This window comes from Myxocyprinus asiaticus, chromosome 43, assembly GCF_019703515.2.
Source record: "Myxocyprinus asiaticus isolate MX2 ecotype Aquarium Trade chromosome 43, UBuf_Myxa_2, whole genome shotgun sequence".
NCBI lineage: Eukaryota > Metazoa > Chordata > Actinopteri > Cypriniformes > Catostomidae > Myxocyprinus > Myxocyprinus asiaticus.
Genome location: NC_059386.1, coordinates 37,143,167 through 37,161,032, shown reverse-complemented (window position 1 = coordinate 37,161,032; position 17,866 = coordinate 37,143,167). Strand labels below are relative to the sequence as shown.

Sequence of the window (17,866 nt, the reverse complement as noted above, 5' to 3'; positions counted from 1 at the left end):
GAAAACTCCAGAAGGGGGCAGGGTTGCGCCCAATCTAAAAGGGGGTGGCACTTCCATCCACAGTTAGGGTAAAGGTTGGGTTAAGGGCTCTGTATATCTTTGCTGGCGGTTTTGACCTGCCACCCCTCGGCCTGCAGCTAAATTCTTATCAGAAAGGCAATTTTATTCTATGTTGAGATCATATGACCAGCTGAATACTACTCACTGTTTTTCTGTAACTCTCCTATTATTGGAAATTGTTAGAATAAATTAACCAAAACTTTTTATCGATGCTGCATTCACAACAACGTGTTGGTATAAAGTTCGAGAACACTCGTATCCGAACAGCGCCACATAAAAAATGACTGAGTGCACCTTTGATCATGTTCAGTCGTGTGACAGTGAACACACTCGGGTCTTCTTTCAACAAGAAAATGTTTATTAATTGAAAGACAAGCCACAAATTTAAGAAAACAACACTAATAAGCTAGCCTGAGCTCAAGTCTGAAATATTCAGAAAAAACAAACTACATGTGTCCTGGATAATTTCTATATTTTCCTCATGTTGACACACTAAATGTTAATATATAATCTTATAAATATAAAAGTTCCCCGGTTTTGTTATCCTTCATGTAAAATACACAATACAAATCACTCTACACTTATTAGTTAGCTTTTACCAATTTTCAGAGGATATAATTTACTAAGAGGTAAATTGGAACAACACACAAAAAGAGGGAAAAAAAATACATATGTACTGTATATGTAAAGGTACATCATCCAAAACGATAAAGAGATATGGGGGAAAAAAGAAAGAAATCATCACAATTTACACTTTCAAACATATCTCATTAAACTGCTTAAAGTAAGGGACTTTAAATAAATATCCTTCCATTTTATCTCAATATTTACATCTAGGACTTCAGTTCTGAGAGTTTTTCTCAAGAGTACCACGATGCTTGTGCTTGCATTTGAACGCGCTACAGCAGGCCACGACTCACTACGTAAACCGTCAAATGGCACTTAAAATATTCCAAAAGCAACCCCAAAAAATGAAAGACAACATAAAAACCAAGCATGTCACTCTACGTACAATAGAACGGAAATAAATCATGATGACAATGATAGTGCAGTGCTTTTATTGGCGAAATCCCAATACAGTTCTGTTCATGTCATCACTTCATCAGCAGTTTGAAGTTTGGGTGCCTTTAAACGGGTCTGTGCATATGTGTCATAGGTGAGTGTGGCGGCTTTAGGAGACTCTGAAGCTCCGTCTGTCCGTTGGCTTGTTCTGGTTCTGGAGGTCGTAGTGAAATCAAAGGCACTGAAGTCTTTTGTCAGTGAAGCTGCCTTCACGCTCCTCTGCAGTCTTAGGGGTTGATATGTTGATATCAGTAGAAGGGCAAGTTTCTTTTCCTAAAAAAGCTTGCATTGATATCCAGAGTAAGGTTGCGATGGTTCAATTTAAAAATAGCCGAGCCAAATTTAGTGTCAACAAAAAAACTACAGGTGTCCTCACATGATTGAGCAAGGCTTGTCAAATGAAAAGATGCATTTTTAACAGTATTTTGGCAAAGTTTGAGTAGAAACAGGCATATGGTTGGAAATTAGCGCACTGAACTTTTCTATACTTCTTGGCACGTTGTCCAAAAGAAAAATGAAATTCTAGCAGCACAAGAAAAGGCATGCAAGACCAAAAGCACTTTGAGTAGTGACATCACACGTGATCAAGACATCTATCAAACTGTCCAATAGAGAAGAGCTGTCTGTAGTCCAGGCACGAAAAGACAAAGAAAGAGAAGAAAAAATAAACAAGTTCTTCTGTAGCAAAACCACCTGAACTAAAACAGTCAACTCTTTTTTTCTTTTTTTTTCTTTCTTTTCTTTCTTTTTTTTTTCTTTAGGTGGAAGTAACAAAACGATTACAGGTCAATCACATAATCTTGCAATTCTTCAGCAGTAGGACATCTTTAGTAACTGGTCATTACTGTTAAAAACATGTTCCAGTACATCCCACAGATTCCATACTTAAATATAATCAGCGCCATCATGATTATCAGTACAGTAACTTGGAAATCTCCGGACAATCTCTTCAACAGAACAGCAATGATCACGATGTATTTTCCTTATAAAATTATATATCCCTATTATTATTTCAAAATCATCAACAGAGATTACAATGGACAGGTTCATCTCTCAATTTCCCTCACATTAAAATGATGATTAATTATACATTTTCAATAAAAAAGATGAATAAAACACATCAAACAGCCCCTGTGCACGTAGTCATTGGAAAACAAACAAAAAATGTTAGTAGTAATAATGTAATCCAGTTTCCAACTACAATTTTCCAGTGTTTTCCATAATAAGAGAGCAGTCAATAATGGGTCAAGTACCACAAAAAAGGTCCATAAGGTGGTCAGCACCTCCTACCAGAGTGAAAACAAATAACCAACTTTCTCCATATAATAATGGATGCTATTGAACATCCTCATCTCCGTTTCACAGTAATTAAAGCAAAACAAACAACCTATCTATTACCAAATGAATCTCCACCCCTGACTGTATATAGTTATTTAAAGGAATATTCCGAGTTCAATACTAGTGAAGCTCAATCGACAGCATTTGTGGCATAATACTGATTACCTCAAAAGTTCATTTCGACTCGACCCTCCTTTTCTTTTAAAAAAGCAAAATGCAGGCCAATTTTTGGAGGGTTTACTGTAACCTCATGAGACTGCTGTGTGACTGCTGTGTGCATTTTCTATTTCCCTTTTTGAATTGTAACTAGTAGCACCAAATAAACAAGCAAAAACAAAACAAAAAAAAAAAACAAAAAAAACTTTCTAGACTGAATAGTTTTCCTAATAATTGATGTCCTCATATGTGGACAGCGGGACTAAGTTGTGAAATGTTAAATAATACCAAGCTATAGAAAGTCAAATAGTTTATGATGTTTCCAGGAGTGTTGATTATTCATGTTTTTAGACGTTACAGACATTACATCAGAAATGATCATAATTAATTCAGATTCAAAGTAATGTCCAGCATCATCCAATCACTGTCAATCATGTTAAAATAAAATGATACATTATAAATTCTGAATCTATGTACTGATTATCATTGTCACATGTCTGTCAAACATGTTGAGTGATCCAAACATCATCTGCAGCCTGAAACTGAACTTTTGATCAGATTTTAGGAGTGAATGCACTTAACTGCATAGAGAGATATAGGATGCTCCCTTGCTCCCTATTTAGTGAATGACTTAACCTCCAGTGTGCTGTCTGTCTGCACTGGTCTCAGAACAGTTTGAAATGCACCTTATTTTCATCCTAACTCCATATAAAGTCTCTGAAAGCAACATTTTCCAGCTTTTGGATGAATCCATTTATTCTCAATGTGATAATGTACAGTAAATATAGGAATGCATTTACTAATGTTAATGAATAGAACCGTATTGTACAGTGATAACAACATAAAACAAAATGTATATTAAAATGAAGCGAAATGACCCACAGATGTGTTAGAGTTGAAAGTTATTAAAAATAAAGTTTTTTCTACTTTTGAGGAAATGCGGTGCCAGTGTCCACATATGTGTACACATGTTTATCAGCGCGCTGACGCACGAAAAATGAACAGATTTTTTAAAGCGGCATATCAAATGAAACTAGAGACTCTCCTCTTTATACCCAAACAGGTTTCAATAAAGAAAACGTACAGATATTTTTTACCAGAGGCACTTTTGTTGGCGCTGCATCCGTAGGAGTGCTTCAAGTTAATCAGTGTCATGTTGTTGTGTCACGTGACTCAGAGCGGCAGAAGTTTAACTCTTAAATGACAGTCTAGAGTCTTGTGAACAGTATGCAGTCGGTTTTTACTCATTTAAATTATGCGTTGCGTATAGCAAAGCCAAAATAAAATGTCCACACATGTGGACGCGGGGTTGCACAAGGTTAAAGGCAGAAATGTGAAGCTTATAATTTGTAAAAGCACTTTGTGGCAGATCTCTGCCTTCCCTACGAATGAGGAAGCGGGAGCCGGGTGAACAGTTCATGAAATATTTTAATAAGACACAGTTTCACTTGGACACAAGATGAAACTGCTTTTCAGCACATACTCGCCGGCACACACACACAGCTCCATGTGTCGCTCACACTGTTGTCCTTCCCAGCCCAACGCAGAATGCACACGTTCGTCGGCTGCATGCATCTCTCTCTCTCTCTCTCTCTCTCTTTAACTGGCATCTCTGGCTCCTCTTTATCCCTCTCCCAGCTAATTGGTGTAATTCAGCGGCAGGCGTCCATCCTTATGGCCAGGCCACGCCCTCCTCATCGCCCACTTACATTAATTCTTCTGTTAAAACTCAAGTATTATTTGAGCTGTAAAGCTGTTTAGATTGTCGCTTTTACCGTCATTTTAGGGTTTACAGCTTTATCACGGCAATGAAATTGTATAACTGTCTATATCTTTCCACAGATGCAGTTATTAAGTGATTTTATCACACTAAAATCATGTTAACACACATATTGTTTATGTCTTGTGTCTATACTTTTGAAACAGTGAGTATTTTAATGTTTACAGATTGACCCCATTGACCTTCCACTGTAAGTGTGTCACTGTAACAGATTTTAGTTTAATTTTGTTTTTAAAGAAAATGAATTTTTTTAGTAATCAACATTATGCCAAGACTGCTGTCGATTGAACTTGTATTGAACCCAGAATATTCCTTTTAATCCGTAAATATACAAATACCCACTTTTGTGGTTGCAGCCATTGTACATTTAAATGAAAACTAAAGTCATATGACAAGATGAGAACGTGATCAGGGCCAGCAAAAAACAAAACACAATTCCAGACATCGGGAATTTTTGTGTCAAAGACCGGCAGTGCCGGTGTGAGGTAGGGTGACAAGGTACACACGTAACAATCAAACGACAAACACCTCGGCCAATTTCAAGCTCTCGCGTACTCACAAACATACATATACACACGGCCTTCGCCTAACCGAAGAGGCGAAGGACAGAACAGGCCTTGATGGTGGATAGGGAGCAGTAATCGAGCAACAGACGCGAAACCACGATCCTGAATTTTAATGCGAGTGCTCAGGCATTAACAAACGCTAAAGTCAGACCACAAATCCAGCCACATGTCCACTGCGATAAATCCGGAGCTAGATGTCTATGCGGGACTATGAATATTCTCTGGCGGTGTGGTTTTCAGTACAAGCAGAACGACCTCCTTACATCACCAGTCCAGACGAAATGAAAAGCTGTTGTTTGGCTTAAGGCACTAAGATGAACCCGAGGTACAAAAAATCCCTGAAATTCGCTCTGTTCTGCAATATCGTACAGGTGTGAGAGGCAACGAAGCTTCGAAATGGCCCAGGACAACCAGTTGTCTCTCACTCCTGTGTTTTTGGTCTAATTCTAAAAAATAAAAAGTCCCACAACGCAGTTTGTACATGCACAAACACAGTTTGCATATGTACAATGACAAAAAAAAAATCCTCTTCAAACTGCCAAACAACTTAATCTACCAACAGAAGGCAATTTGAGATACTCAGACCGCAGAAGTACAGAAGGTGAAAAGGCAAGCTCATTATGTTCAGTACGGTTGTCTAGCTTGCTTCGATTATAGCAGCACAGTTATTCAGCGAGACTTTCCACTCCCTAACCAAACAGCAAATAGTTCAACAGCAAGCAACATTTGGCCTATTACATATTCTAAACATAAATGTAAATAATGACCAGTACAATTGTACAATAAAACAGAGACGTGATATACAGTATATTGACTAGGCAAATGGTATTTTCCAGAATCAATGTGTAAGTTTTCCTTGTGGAACTAGTGGCTTGGATTTGAGTTCTGGGTCATCCAAAAAAAGTTTCCTATAAACATCAGGGCGTTCAACTTTACAATCAACATCTCATCACATCCTAAATTTGATTTACTTGGATCAGTTCATCAGAACTTTGCCCGCAGCCCCACCGAAGGGCTGGAACAGAAAGCAGCTATGCATTAACATCCTGTTTCTGTGACGTAAACCACGGTGCTATCGTCATGGAAGATAAGAAGGGATGTCTTGCAGACAAACAGTGAGATAGTAGTGAGAGACAAAGCGTAAAGAGAGGAAAAGAGAGAAGCTGACGGCCTCAGATGTTCACACCGAGGCGTACGTGTTTCCCACGCTGCCACAGTGGCGGATGGTGCTGGTTCCGGTCGAGCTGAGGATGAGCTCGGTGTGATTGCCAGTAGTTTGGGGCAAAGAGCCGAGCATACTGGGCTGAACCACTCCCACCACCGCACTGCTGCCGTCCTCCATCGCTCCAACCTGCAGCACCTGGATCACCTCCATCTCTGCCTTCTCCCGCTTGGCAAGGGGCTCATCTGACTCTTCCATTTCCTCATCCAGATCACTGTCCATCTCGCTCACCTCATCTAACATACAAAGGAACAAATTTCGTTAGACTGAAAATGGCATTTGCAACCCATTTTATGTCTGTAATGTGACGTGCTTCCAAGTGAAATGATATTCAACTAGGGGAAAACAGGGGAATTGAGTAAACCAGTGGATCTAAGTAAATCTTGACTTCACGTTGAATTTAAAATCTGAGTACATGCTTAAAATCAAGTGAACAAGCTAACTGGATGCAGTACGACATATAGCAGAAATTGTGTTTTTGCCTTATGAACAGTGTTTGTACAGTAATGGATTTTCCAGAAACATCTCTCAAAAGAAAGCAACAAAATCACAGAGTCCCTGCTTGTCTGGCTAAACTTGTTAGTGTGGACTATAATTATGTAACACAGGGTGCAATAAGGTCTCAGCTTGCAGTCTAAGCTTTGGCCGCCTTACCTTTGTCAATGTTGGCAGGTGACATGGTATTCAGGTCCTGAAACTGCAGTAGATGGAACAGCATAAAGAAACACCAATTAGAGAGAAAGACTTGACTTCACAACGTATTACGGCTCATGCTGAGCTTCACAAACACCACCGCTGAGAGACGTAGTCCTTACCTCTCCCATAACTCCAATGGCCGTCTCTCCCGTTGCCTGGGCAACACGATGTTCCACCAGGTAGAACATATACTCATCATACAGCAGCCGGATCAAGTGGAAAGAGCCAAAACTTGCAGCGCTCCGAAGGGTCAAATCTCTGATGACCATAGAGCTGCAAAACACGCAAGTAAAAAGTACTTAAACATTTTGCACTCTGCACTTTTTGATTTATGATATTGGTGAGGACTGTCTGCTTGATGTCAGAGTTTCTTTGGAAGCAGCTCTAAACTCACAGCTAGGAACCGCACCAGAGTCCGCTTGCCCTGAGGTTTGGTCATGTTGGACTCCAGTACGGTTTGCCTAATTTTCACAAGTGAACCACATTGATGATGGATAATTTTGCCTATTAATGCATTCCTCATTAGCTGCTTTTCCACTATCAGGCCAGTGCGAGCCAGGGCTATCAACTGGGCAGCCGGGGCCAATAGCCGCGGACCTCAAGACCAAAATCGATCTGCATTCCCACCATCGGGCCAATAGCCCCGCAGTGTTTGGTTCCTTGACTTCACAACGGAGAATAGACATACATTTTGAAGTCTTCACTAGTTATCTAGAATATCGAATTTATATCGTTTGTAAACATTAGCTAGCTAACAAGATAAGTTAGCGTTGACAACTCACCGACTGTAACTGCCACGGTGTCCCGAGTAGTCTCTCCACTAACAGTGGGACGAAATCCCAGCACACCGTCCATGATCTCGAACCATGGAAAGTTCTTTCTTTGGGCACTGCTTTGTCCAGTGTGCGTATTAACGGATTTGTACTGTTTCCGCAATTTGTTACTTTTTCCCGAAAACCTGTAACCTCAATCCCCAGTTAGCCTTGTTTGGCCCAAGGGTAATCGCCGGGCCAAAGGCCATTGGCCCTGAGAAAGACCAGAGGAGGCACGATGACGCTCCGGAAGTGACAGTGGGAATGCAACTAGCCCTGGCACGCACTAGCACGCCCTCATTTGGCCCGACAGTGGAAATGGCTATTGTTGCTCCTCTCGGTAGAAACTGCCTTCGGCACGAATGCTTCGCACATCTTGCAATGTATTCTTCAACAGAGACGCAAGTGCTGTTCTGTGCATGTTGAGTTTTGATGGTTAAACCAAAGAAACAAAGCTGAGTTCGAAAAGAGGAAAAGGCACCAAAAATGGAGTCATTACCCTAACTATTGTGGTAAAAGGCCACCACTAGTGCTCACAATGGAACCCGAATTGATGACAGTGCAGTGCCAAATAATACAATGTGAGAAGTGAACCAGGTGCAAAAACTTGCCTGTAGAAAGACCACTTGAGAAGGAACTGGCGTGCAGCTTTGGGGAGGCTGGGTTTATCCTCATATGGTTTGAGAACTTGAGAGACCACGTTGTCCAGCCAAGCTGCCCACTGTTCCAACGAGCTCTGCTGCTGGAGGGTGGCCTTGAAATCTTGCTCGAGACGTTGGACTACCCCCTCCTCACACTGACACACCCACGAGGCCTGCTCCTGTATGTCATTACCAAAGTGAGTGCATGGTTCTTCTCAATAAACATGAAAGTGTACATATTCAAAACTCTGAAAACTATTGAACCAAGGAGCCTGTGACCTACCTGCACATTGGCGAAGTCAACGCGGTTGAGATCGCTGAGCATCTGGTTGATCTGGGAGGTGTTCTGCAGGACTGCACGAGCTGCTTGCGCCAGATGATTCAGAGACGTGTATCTGCGGAGGGTCTGAGCAAAGGCACTAACAGCGGAAACCTGCACAAGTAAACTCGGAATATTAGGATTTCCGCTGTGACTAACAGATATCATGACTACAGGACAACTGGTGGTAGTAAATTCCACCGCATGCATTCAGTTTAACTTCAAAATGTTCACTGAATCATCTAGATTGTAATGCAAATAAACCGGCATTCTACATACTAACCTTGGTCTGGATCATCCTCTGGGGAATGCTGCTCATGGCGTTGGTGAGCCAGCCCTCAAGGCTTTTGGCAAAATTTCGAATGGCTTGAGTCAAGGCACCTGGTGAACGCAGATGGTGATTTAGATTCATACAGAATATAGGACAAGCAATATCTGGAGAATTCCACAAGAGGTACCATGAGAGAGATGGTTTTTCGACTATTGGGATGAAGTCTAGTGACTAGTTCTTCATCTGAAGCACTAACAATAGCAGGAATTGGACTGTGGTGATTTTGAGAAAGCTCTTGTCATATGCATCAGTCGTCTTGAGGCTGAGACAACAGAGAAAAAAACTCACTAGGAATTGGTCTCAGAACGTCAGGGATGAGGATCTCCACGAGGGCCTGATACATCAGATGATCACAGGTGTTCATCCACTTCAGCACCACCTCATTTCGGCAGAGCAGAACCAGTCTGGCCCGCGGTAGACGGCCCTCGATCTCACTTATTCCGCTGCACACAAATAATTGCAATGTAGTCATCAGTTTATTCAAGTTGCTGATTTGCTGAAGCACTAAAGGGGCCGGGTAACATACCTGTTTTCTGTGATGGTGACGCCCTCTACAGAGTTGGAGGGAGAATAGCGCCAGAAAGTCTGCCACAAGTTCTCAATTAGATTGAACTGAAGGTTTACCACCACGTCTAAAATGGCCTGCAGGTGACAACAGTGATACAACACCTTTAAACTTTAATTCAATAAGCACCAATGCGTAGTGAATTGCACCATAACCGTCGTACTGAGCAACTGACCTCGCAGTGTTCTCTGTACAGCGTCTGAAGGGCTTTAACGTCCTCTGGGCCGACACCTTCCACAGACTCTCCGAGGTCAAGTTCAACAAACTCTGGCAGAGCTCTAGAGGCATCTGATGGGGCATTTAGGACAGTTCAGAAAGGCACAGCTACAACATGAACGAGTTTTCAGCGAATATGCTTCATGTTTACCCAGGAACTGCTGATGGTGCTGGCTTTGAGCGATGAACGTCTGCTCTGCAGCGTTGGGCGTGTGCTGACCACCACTGGAGAAGTTCTCCCCTGAAACACCGTCCACCTTGTGCACCGGCTTGAATCTAGAAAAGGTACAGTGAGAGATAAGCTTTGTTTCAAGACTTAGTGAGCTTGCTGTCTACATAGGCAGCATCCAAACAGAAAATAAACCTTATAAGTGACTTGATTTGGAACTCTATACATAAGCAGGCTGGGTTTTTATACAGATTTCCTAATTGAATTTGATTCACAAACTCCCGATTCAATCCTGATTTCAATTGGAATTCTGATTCTTTTGGGTATATTTCAGTTATAATGTCCATGTAACACTTTAAAATAAGGTTCGATTCATTAACATTAGTTAATGCATTCGGAATCATGAACAATCCATTAACAATATCTTTTTTTACATTATTGTGACAAGGAGGAGGGCGTGGCCGGGCCGTGATGGTGCACAGCCGGCGCTTAATCAGCTGATCAGTGGGGGAGCGAGATAAAGGGGAGCCGGAGGCGCCGGTTTGCTTGCCGGCTCTCAGACACACTGTTGCCCAGTCCTCAACTGCTCCTCCGCTTTCTGGCGGATGACAGCTCGCTCCTCCCCTGGCGGATGGCAGCGAGCCCTCTGACCCCTGGCGGATGGAACCGCTCCTCCCCTTCTTGGCGGATGGCAGCGGTTCCTCCGGCTCTCGGCGGCCAGCAGCGACCCCTCCGACCCCAGACAGATGGCCGTGGCTGCTCCCCTGGCGGATGGCAGCGGCAAGGTCTCCACAACAGCGCATCCCTCCTCCCTCCCAGGTTTCGGCACCACTGTAACAGGTAAAGGATGGGCAAGGAGCAGGCGGGAACCGGCTGAACAGTCAACATATACTTTAATTATATAAACGAACTAAAAACAACATAAAACATAAGGACACAGACACACATGCAGCACGGCCACGTGCGTCTCACTCTCTCTTGAACTGGCGCCTCCGGCTCCCCTTTATCTCGCTCTCCCGCTGATCAGCTGATTCAGCGCCGGCCGCACCCTCCTCCTCATCACAATTATGCATTAATCTTTGTTAATGTTGGTTAATAAAAATACAGTTGTTCATTGTTAGTTCATGTTAGTTCATGGTGCATTAACTGATGTTAACAAATCGAACCTTCTTGTAAAGTGTTACCAATGTCCATTTTTGCTTGAATATGAAAGACATTCTCTTTCAGATAGTGCTGTTAATTATACAGGGGACCTTCTAACTTGGTACATTACGAAATATATATACATTTTACAATTTTTATTTTATCATTAATTTTCATCATTTTGGTCACATTTTTTATTTTTTATTTTTTTTTAAATGCACAAATTCCATGTATACCATCAATACTGTAAATATGATGTATTGGAATTGCATATATTGTACATATAATTCAGCGAGCGTTTCGCAGAATTGTTTTGGTTGAGCGCATTTTTTTTATTTGTATTTATTTTTTTCCTTTTTCTATTTGGAATGCCCAATTCCCAATGCGCTCCAAGTCCTCATGGTGGAGTAGTATCTCGCCTCAATCCGGGTGGCAGAGGACGAATCTCAGTTGCCTCCACGTCTGAGACCGTCAATCTGTGCATCTTATCACGTGGCTTGTTGAGCGTGTTACCGCGGAGATATAGCGCGTGTGGAGGCTTCACGCCATCCACCGCGGCATCCACACACAACTCACCACGCGCCCCACTGAGAGCGAGAACCATATTATAGCGACCACGAGGAGGTTACCCCATGTGACTCTACCCTCCCTAGCAACCGGGCCAATTTGGTTGCTTAGGAGACCTGGCTGGAGTCACTCAGCACTGGTTGAGCGCATATTAATGAGAGTAACAGCTACTTTACCGGTGTTGTTTTTGATCAACAACTGATTATAAAGAACAGAAATTATATTAAAAGACACATTATCCAAAGACAAATGGATTGTGTGGATCTCGTCTTTGGAAACAAACTTTTACTCTCAGCACGTAGTGAAAGGATCTCTGTGCTAATAACTTCTTCGTCACTATACTACTCCATCACTGCTGAGTGAAATGTCAACATTTATCAGCCAGTGGCGAATCACAGACATTTTTAGTTGTAGCATAGTGCGAAATTTGGTGCAAAATTTACTCTCTTTGTAGAGCATTGCCACACAGACTAAAATAAACAAATTGGGTCTTATTTATGAAACTTTTGTAAATATATGAGTAAATTCGGAGTAATTTGCTCGTAAAATGGACCTTCCCGAAAACTTTCCACCAGATTCACAAACACTTCAAACTCCCCAGATTTGTTAGTAAAACATGTGTATGTTAGTGCATTCCAAACATTCGTAAATTGTGCACGTTCATTCACAATTATCATACTCTACATCCATGAAAATGGCATATAAGCCACCAGACTCGCTAGTAAATGGCGTTAACATCTATGTGGAACAGTAATGAAATAGTTTTTTATGAATGAAGTGCATTCACATCATAAAATTCATTTAGCAAACACAACAGCATCTCAAAGAAAGTGAGGACTTACAGTCATCGCATATTTTTGCTTTCATCGGAGGCTCTTTTGTGAATGAAAAGTTCAAGAAGTCAATAAAAATGGTTTGACATGAGTGTAAAAAATGGAAGGAGGATATCCACCACCATTAACCTTCTCTGGTTCAGTTCACAGCGCATCACCAGCATCATTTGTGAAACTCCTCGGGTAAATCATGATAACAGTAACAGTGATATACTTACAATTGGAAGAATCTTCAGAGAAATTAACAGAATGCTTGAAGATCGTTGACCGAAACTGTAAGATATTACAGATTTGTAAGCTATATGACAATGTGTGGGCTTTTTAAATGTTTTCCCCATTGTATTATGTACGAACCTGCCTGCAATGTGTTTATTTATGGGTTTAACAGCATTAGCATTGACAGTACATTAATCAACTGAACGCGATTTAATGATACCTATTAAATTATGAAACCTAAATTATAGAGCTCATTTAAAAAAAACAACTGCCCAACCATGCAGTCACGTTAGAGGGCATTCATTTTTTTCATAAAAAATAAAAAAGAGAAAGAAAATCAAATGCAAACTGCATCTTTCCATGAACTTTTCACCCCATGTCAAGCAATTCTGCTGGAAAAACAATAAGCAGAGTTGGGAAAAAATCAAAAGGTTTTTTTCTGCCATTTTTTTCTTTTTACTAATTTATGTGTTTTTTTTTTTTTTTAGCTTAATTTCACTCATTTAATTATGAATACATTTTTTCATTACTTATTTAATTTCACTTTTATCAAAATACAGTCATGGCAGTTCGCCTGAAAGAACACAAAATGTTCGGATGTCTTACGCACGATTTACACGTGGTCGGGAGCAAAACTTCCGAGCATTTACATCAGAACGGCTTTACGAATGATTTACACACAAATTAGTTCTGCTTGTGTTTCATGAACGAGGCCCAACATTTTTAGCCAGCCCTGAACTTGATGTTAGCATGTTGCTAAACATGTGATGCAACACTAATAAAAGCACAAATAAATTGCACACACAAATATTTGGTAAAATAGTTAATATCATCTAGACTGAATTATTTTAAATGATACTTTTTAGGTATTGACTGAAATACAATAATATTTCGAAACCAGCATTTATCTTGACTCATCCGCTATTTTGTATTTATTAATTTTTTTACCAAACTTGCTGCAATGCATTCTGAAATTGTCTTATCCATGAACGACACATGCAATTCTGTCTTTATAACTGGCACAAGATATCATAAAAACCAGCATAAAGTTCTTGCCTTTCTTTTGGAAAGGCCTTAATATGCTGTCTATATTTCGACAGCTCACTACATTTTGTAACAGAGCTATAGATCACTGATCAAACACTGCTCTGGGTTTTTTATATTATTTTATTGGCTATAGTTATGGTTGTCGTGGTCAAGGATAGAGATGAGATTACCTCTGCTTCTGTTGGATGGGCTGCTGTCTCAGTGCCATGTACTGCATGTCCTCCTGTAACCGGTTCAGAGGAGAGTCCGGCTTCACACGGATCCCGTAATAGTGGTACTTGGAGTTCCCTCTGAAATTCAAGGAGGAGAATGATATTACTGTGAATTAATGCAGTACAGCTGCTTTGGAGAGGAGAGAAAAGAAGTGGGCATGTGTCAATGATAGGCTTTTGGAGGTGATTTTACCGGGTGCCCAAGCGGCGGGTGCGCAGCCCCATGAAGATGGAGCGGATGAGTTTCCCGAAAGACGCAGCATTGACAGGGTCCAGTTTCTGCTCCTGACAGTGGCGCAGGTAGTGACTGTAGAGTGTGGAGCGGGGCAGACTCACGCCCTCTGCTGTCTCGTAATTATCCAGCAGCCACTGAAGCTGTGGAGAGCACAGAGATATCTGTATCAGTCACTCCAGATGCTGATGTTGAACGTACTGGACCTTTAAAACCCAGATTAATCTGCAAGCACCTGTTTTTTCTAGTGCCAAGCAGTCAGAGACCCAAATGATTTCCATAATTCTCATTTAAAAGATGATTCTCGTCCATTAAATAGTTTTCTACCTCCAGCAAATGAGTACATCTAGTAAAAGCTATTGCACATAGTGCTGGGCTTTAAAAGAAATCTTAAAAAATCGTAATATTTGATCCATTTGAAAATATTCAATAAATATCTCATTTAGGGATGCACCGATATTTATCAGCCAATTTTTGGGCCTGTGAGAAAAAATCAATCGTCAAAATATGAATAACTACAGTCTTGATCAACACAAAATAGGTGTCGTTTGAAAGATTAGAAGCTCTGCTTTCCAATGCATGTAGACATTATGACCAAAACTGAACAAGTGCTTTGAAATTCGCAGATAAATCAGAAGTGTATCATTTTGATCATTTATAAAAAAAAAATTGCACTGTACAAATTATTGCAATCAATAAAAACATCAAACTGATCAAATAGTCATGTGTCATATGTCGTTGGAAAGCTCTCAAAGAGTAGAATACAACCAGCCTATTTGTTTTACTCACAGACAAAAATATAGTAAGTAATAGCTAATTATATGTCTTTGACAATTATATTGGTATTGCTTATATGTTGTGCATCCGCTTATAACTTCACGAAAAATAAACAAAACATCAAATATTTTATTAGCCGATTATCTTTCAAATGAGTCCACACGCAAGATAATCAGATGTATAGATCATTAGATAATCCACATGAAGCACAATGTTACATATGGCCACCAGGAGATGGCGCCAAATACATGACACAGACTCAATGATGACTCAAATGACACAGAATGAAACTCATTCTGTGAAATCTCATTACTAAAATCATGTCTGCATGCTATGCAAACCTTTAGTTATTGTTGTGTTTGCATGTGTAATTAGTTCTTATGTACAATTATTATGTTTTATTTGTTTGGAGATGTTTTTGGACACTATGATAAATTATTTTTGTAATGTTGTAACCTTTGATTGCTTTGTCGTATCAATACAGCATTTTTGTCTGATACAGTTGACATGATTGGGAACAAAATAAATGCAGGTTTTTGGAGCCAACTTATTTACACCCAGAGATATATAATAACATTTTGGCTCAGTTTTTTGTGATTTTTCAGCAGTTTCTAAGGCTGAGAGTCTCAGAATGTATCAATCTATATTATTAACATTTTTTAAACATTTTCTTTACAATGATACCAAACACTTGACCCTCGTTTTCTTATTTATTTACTTTGAGTAATAGGCCTTTAATTTTGGGTATGCCACTGAAACAGGAAATCTTTAAAAACACCTTCAGCGCTTAAAGGGTTCAAAAAAACTTTTGATTTGAAATGTGTATTTTTTTATTTATTTTTTATAATTACATAAATGTATTGCTTTGTATTAAATTTATAAATGTTTTTTTTTTGCTGTGTGTAATATAAAGAAATGCCAACATAAAAAACAAAATTAAATCCGAAAAAGCATGTGGAATATGCATAATATGAATTTGTAATGTTCTATTATTATTTTAACTGTGAGTTTTACTGTTTAGAACTGCAAAAAAATGTTGAAGTGCAAAATAGCCTTTTTTCACCACAATCGTAATTTTTTAATTTTTTTATCTTGTACTTACCTTTCATTGTGACTTTTAAAATTGTGTTCAACAGAGCATATTTCCTAAGCAAAACAGTGAACCGATGACAAAATAAGGTAAGTGGCAAAATATCGTTATTGGCCTCTAGTTTGTTCAAATCAGTGTCGGTACTGGCCAGAAATGTTCATATCGGTGCATCCCTAATATAGTTTTTTATGTATTTACTCGGAAATGGCTTAAAATGTAGACTTGAAATGTTTAATGCAAGAATTCAAATGCAGTAAATAGCTAGTTAAACACAATCAAGTTGGGATGGGACAATATATAGAATTTCGATATAACACGAACACAAAAATGATGAACCATACCGTGGCATATCTCAATATTTGCAACATTGTTTTCAGTCCATGTGATCATAAATGAAATGACCCGTCAAACATCATAATCTCTCTATCACTTGATTTGACCCCTACTGCGCTTTTATCTACACAGTTTACAGGGTTCACAAGGTCCTTGAAGTGCTTGAATTTAGCTTATAGAAATGTAAGATCAGGAATACCTGGAAAATCACCTTGTTTTGATGAAAAGTGCTCGAGACAGTGCTTTAAAACAGATCATTTCCTCCGTGTAATGTGTGTCCATCAAACATGAGGCGACTCCACATTCATTGAATAATGTGTCATAATATCTGTTCTGTTCTTTACAGTCAGGTAATTAAGTAAAAATAAATATTCATTTTAATCTCACACAGTATGGATGTGCTAAAGAAACGAGAGATTCTCGTTGATGTTCGCTTAACCGGAACACTGTGAGCCGCTCGTTGAACTCTTAAAGTGACAGTAACCCTTTTAAGTGTTTCTTATACAAATGAATGTAAACTCAATGTTATTACTTGTAAACTATACACATTATTTCAAACAATTTCATGTTATAATGTTAATTAATATAATTTTTACAAAGTTAAAATGTGATGATAATAATGATGACAAACAAATTATTAAAATATAAATATTCACTTTCACATACTTCTTTCAGGACAGGTTTTGTTCAGTTCTGTTGCTTGTTCTGCACCTGATCAGACTGAATGTAGCTCACTATTTTTAAAAGCTTATTTGTTTATGATCTTTTCTTACAGAGAAACTCTTATTATTTCAACTTTGAGCGTTTATATTGTGTATTAAAGAAATGTATTTTAATGAGAAATTATTATTACTTTTTTATTTCAAAAAATAAAAAAGTTTCAGTAATATTTTGTAATTTAAGTGTTATTATATTGAATCAAGATTATATCTAATCGTGAACCTCATGTCCCATATTGAACCAAATTGTGAGATAACCATATTGTCCCATCCTATATTAGAGCCATGTTTTTCACTAAATGAGCACAAGGAATAATATTTACTCAGTTTTTTTTTTTTTATGTGTAATGCACCAGTTAGTTAACACACTGAAAGCTTTACTCAGTACACAGAAGAATCGATAAACGGCATGTAAAACCATAAGAGGAGAATCATGCATAGCTCCATTTATCTAGAAAGAAACACAGAGCAAGGAGGAGAGATAGAGAAAGAGACTGATACCTGTAGAGACAAAAAAACGCAAAGTACCAAAGTAGATAGCTAGGAGACGAGCAAAGCAAAGCTGTGCGTGGTTGTCATGGTTACAACTTACATGGCTGTTGAGCAGCGAACTTCTCTGACTGGATAAACCTTCAGACTTTTGGAGCGTCTCAATCGCCATTTCAATCTGATAGACCAAAGAGCAAAAGAATAAAGGACAACAAAACAAAAAGGGAGGGAAAACAAATCAAATGAAGACTGTAGCGACAGAGCCGTACTGAAGA

The 17,866-nt window shown here is 39.4% G+C and overlaps 1 protein-coding gene across 3 annotated transcripts in view; it reads right to left on the bottom strand.

Moving 5' to 3' along the window:
- Window positions 1–422: 422 nt before the first annotated feature.
- Window positions 423–17,866, bottom strand: part of rfx3 (regulatory factor X, 3 (influences HLA class II expression)) — a 45,431-nt gene continuing 27,987 nt past the window's right edge. For 2 of the 3 annotated variants that reach the window (XM_051686051.1, XM_051686052.1), the window contains exons 5-17: window positions 17,695–17,769; window positions 14,145–14,326; window positions 13,910–14,029; window positions 9,916–10,040; window positions 9,724–9,836; window positions 9,510–9,625; window positions 9,272–9,426; window positions 8,936–9,033; window positions 8,617–8,766; window positions 8,304–8,512; window positions 7,000–7,153; window positions 6,839–6,881; window positions 423–6,420 (exon numbers count right to left, since the gene is read on the bottom strand). In XM_051686051.1, coding sequence (XP_051542011.1) covers window positions 6,143–6,420; window positions 6,839–6,881; window positions 7,000–7,153; window positions 8,304–8,512; window positions 8,617–8,766; window positions 8,936–9,033; window positions 9,272–9,426; window positions 9,510–9,625; window positions 9,724–9,836; window positions 9,916–10,040; window positions 13,910–14,029; window positions 14,145–14,326; window positions 17,695–17,769 — 1,818 coding nt within the window. In that variant the 3' untranslated portion in view covers window positions 423–6,142. The remainder of the gene's footprint in view (window positions 6,421–6,838; window positions 6,882–6,999; window positions 7,154–8,303; window positions 8,513–8,616; window positions 8,767–8,935; window positions 9,034–9,271; window positions 9,427–9,509; window positions 9,626–9,723; window positions 9,837–9,915; window positions 10,041–13,909; window positions 14,030–14,144; window positions 14,327–17,694; window positions 17,770–17,866) is intronic. The other variant, XM_051686053.1, reaches the window with a different exon arrangement.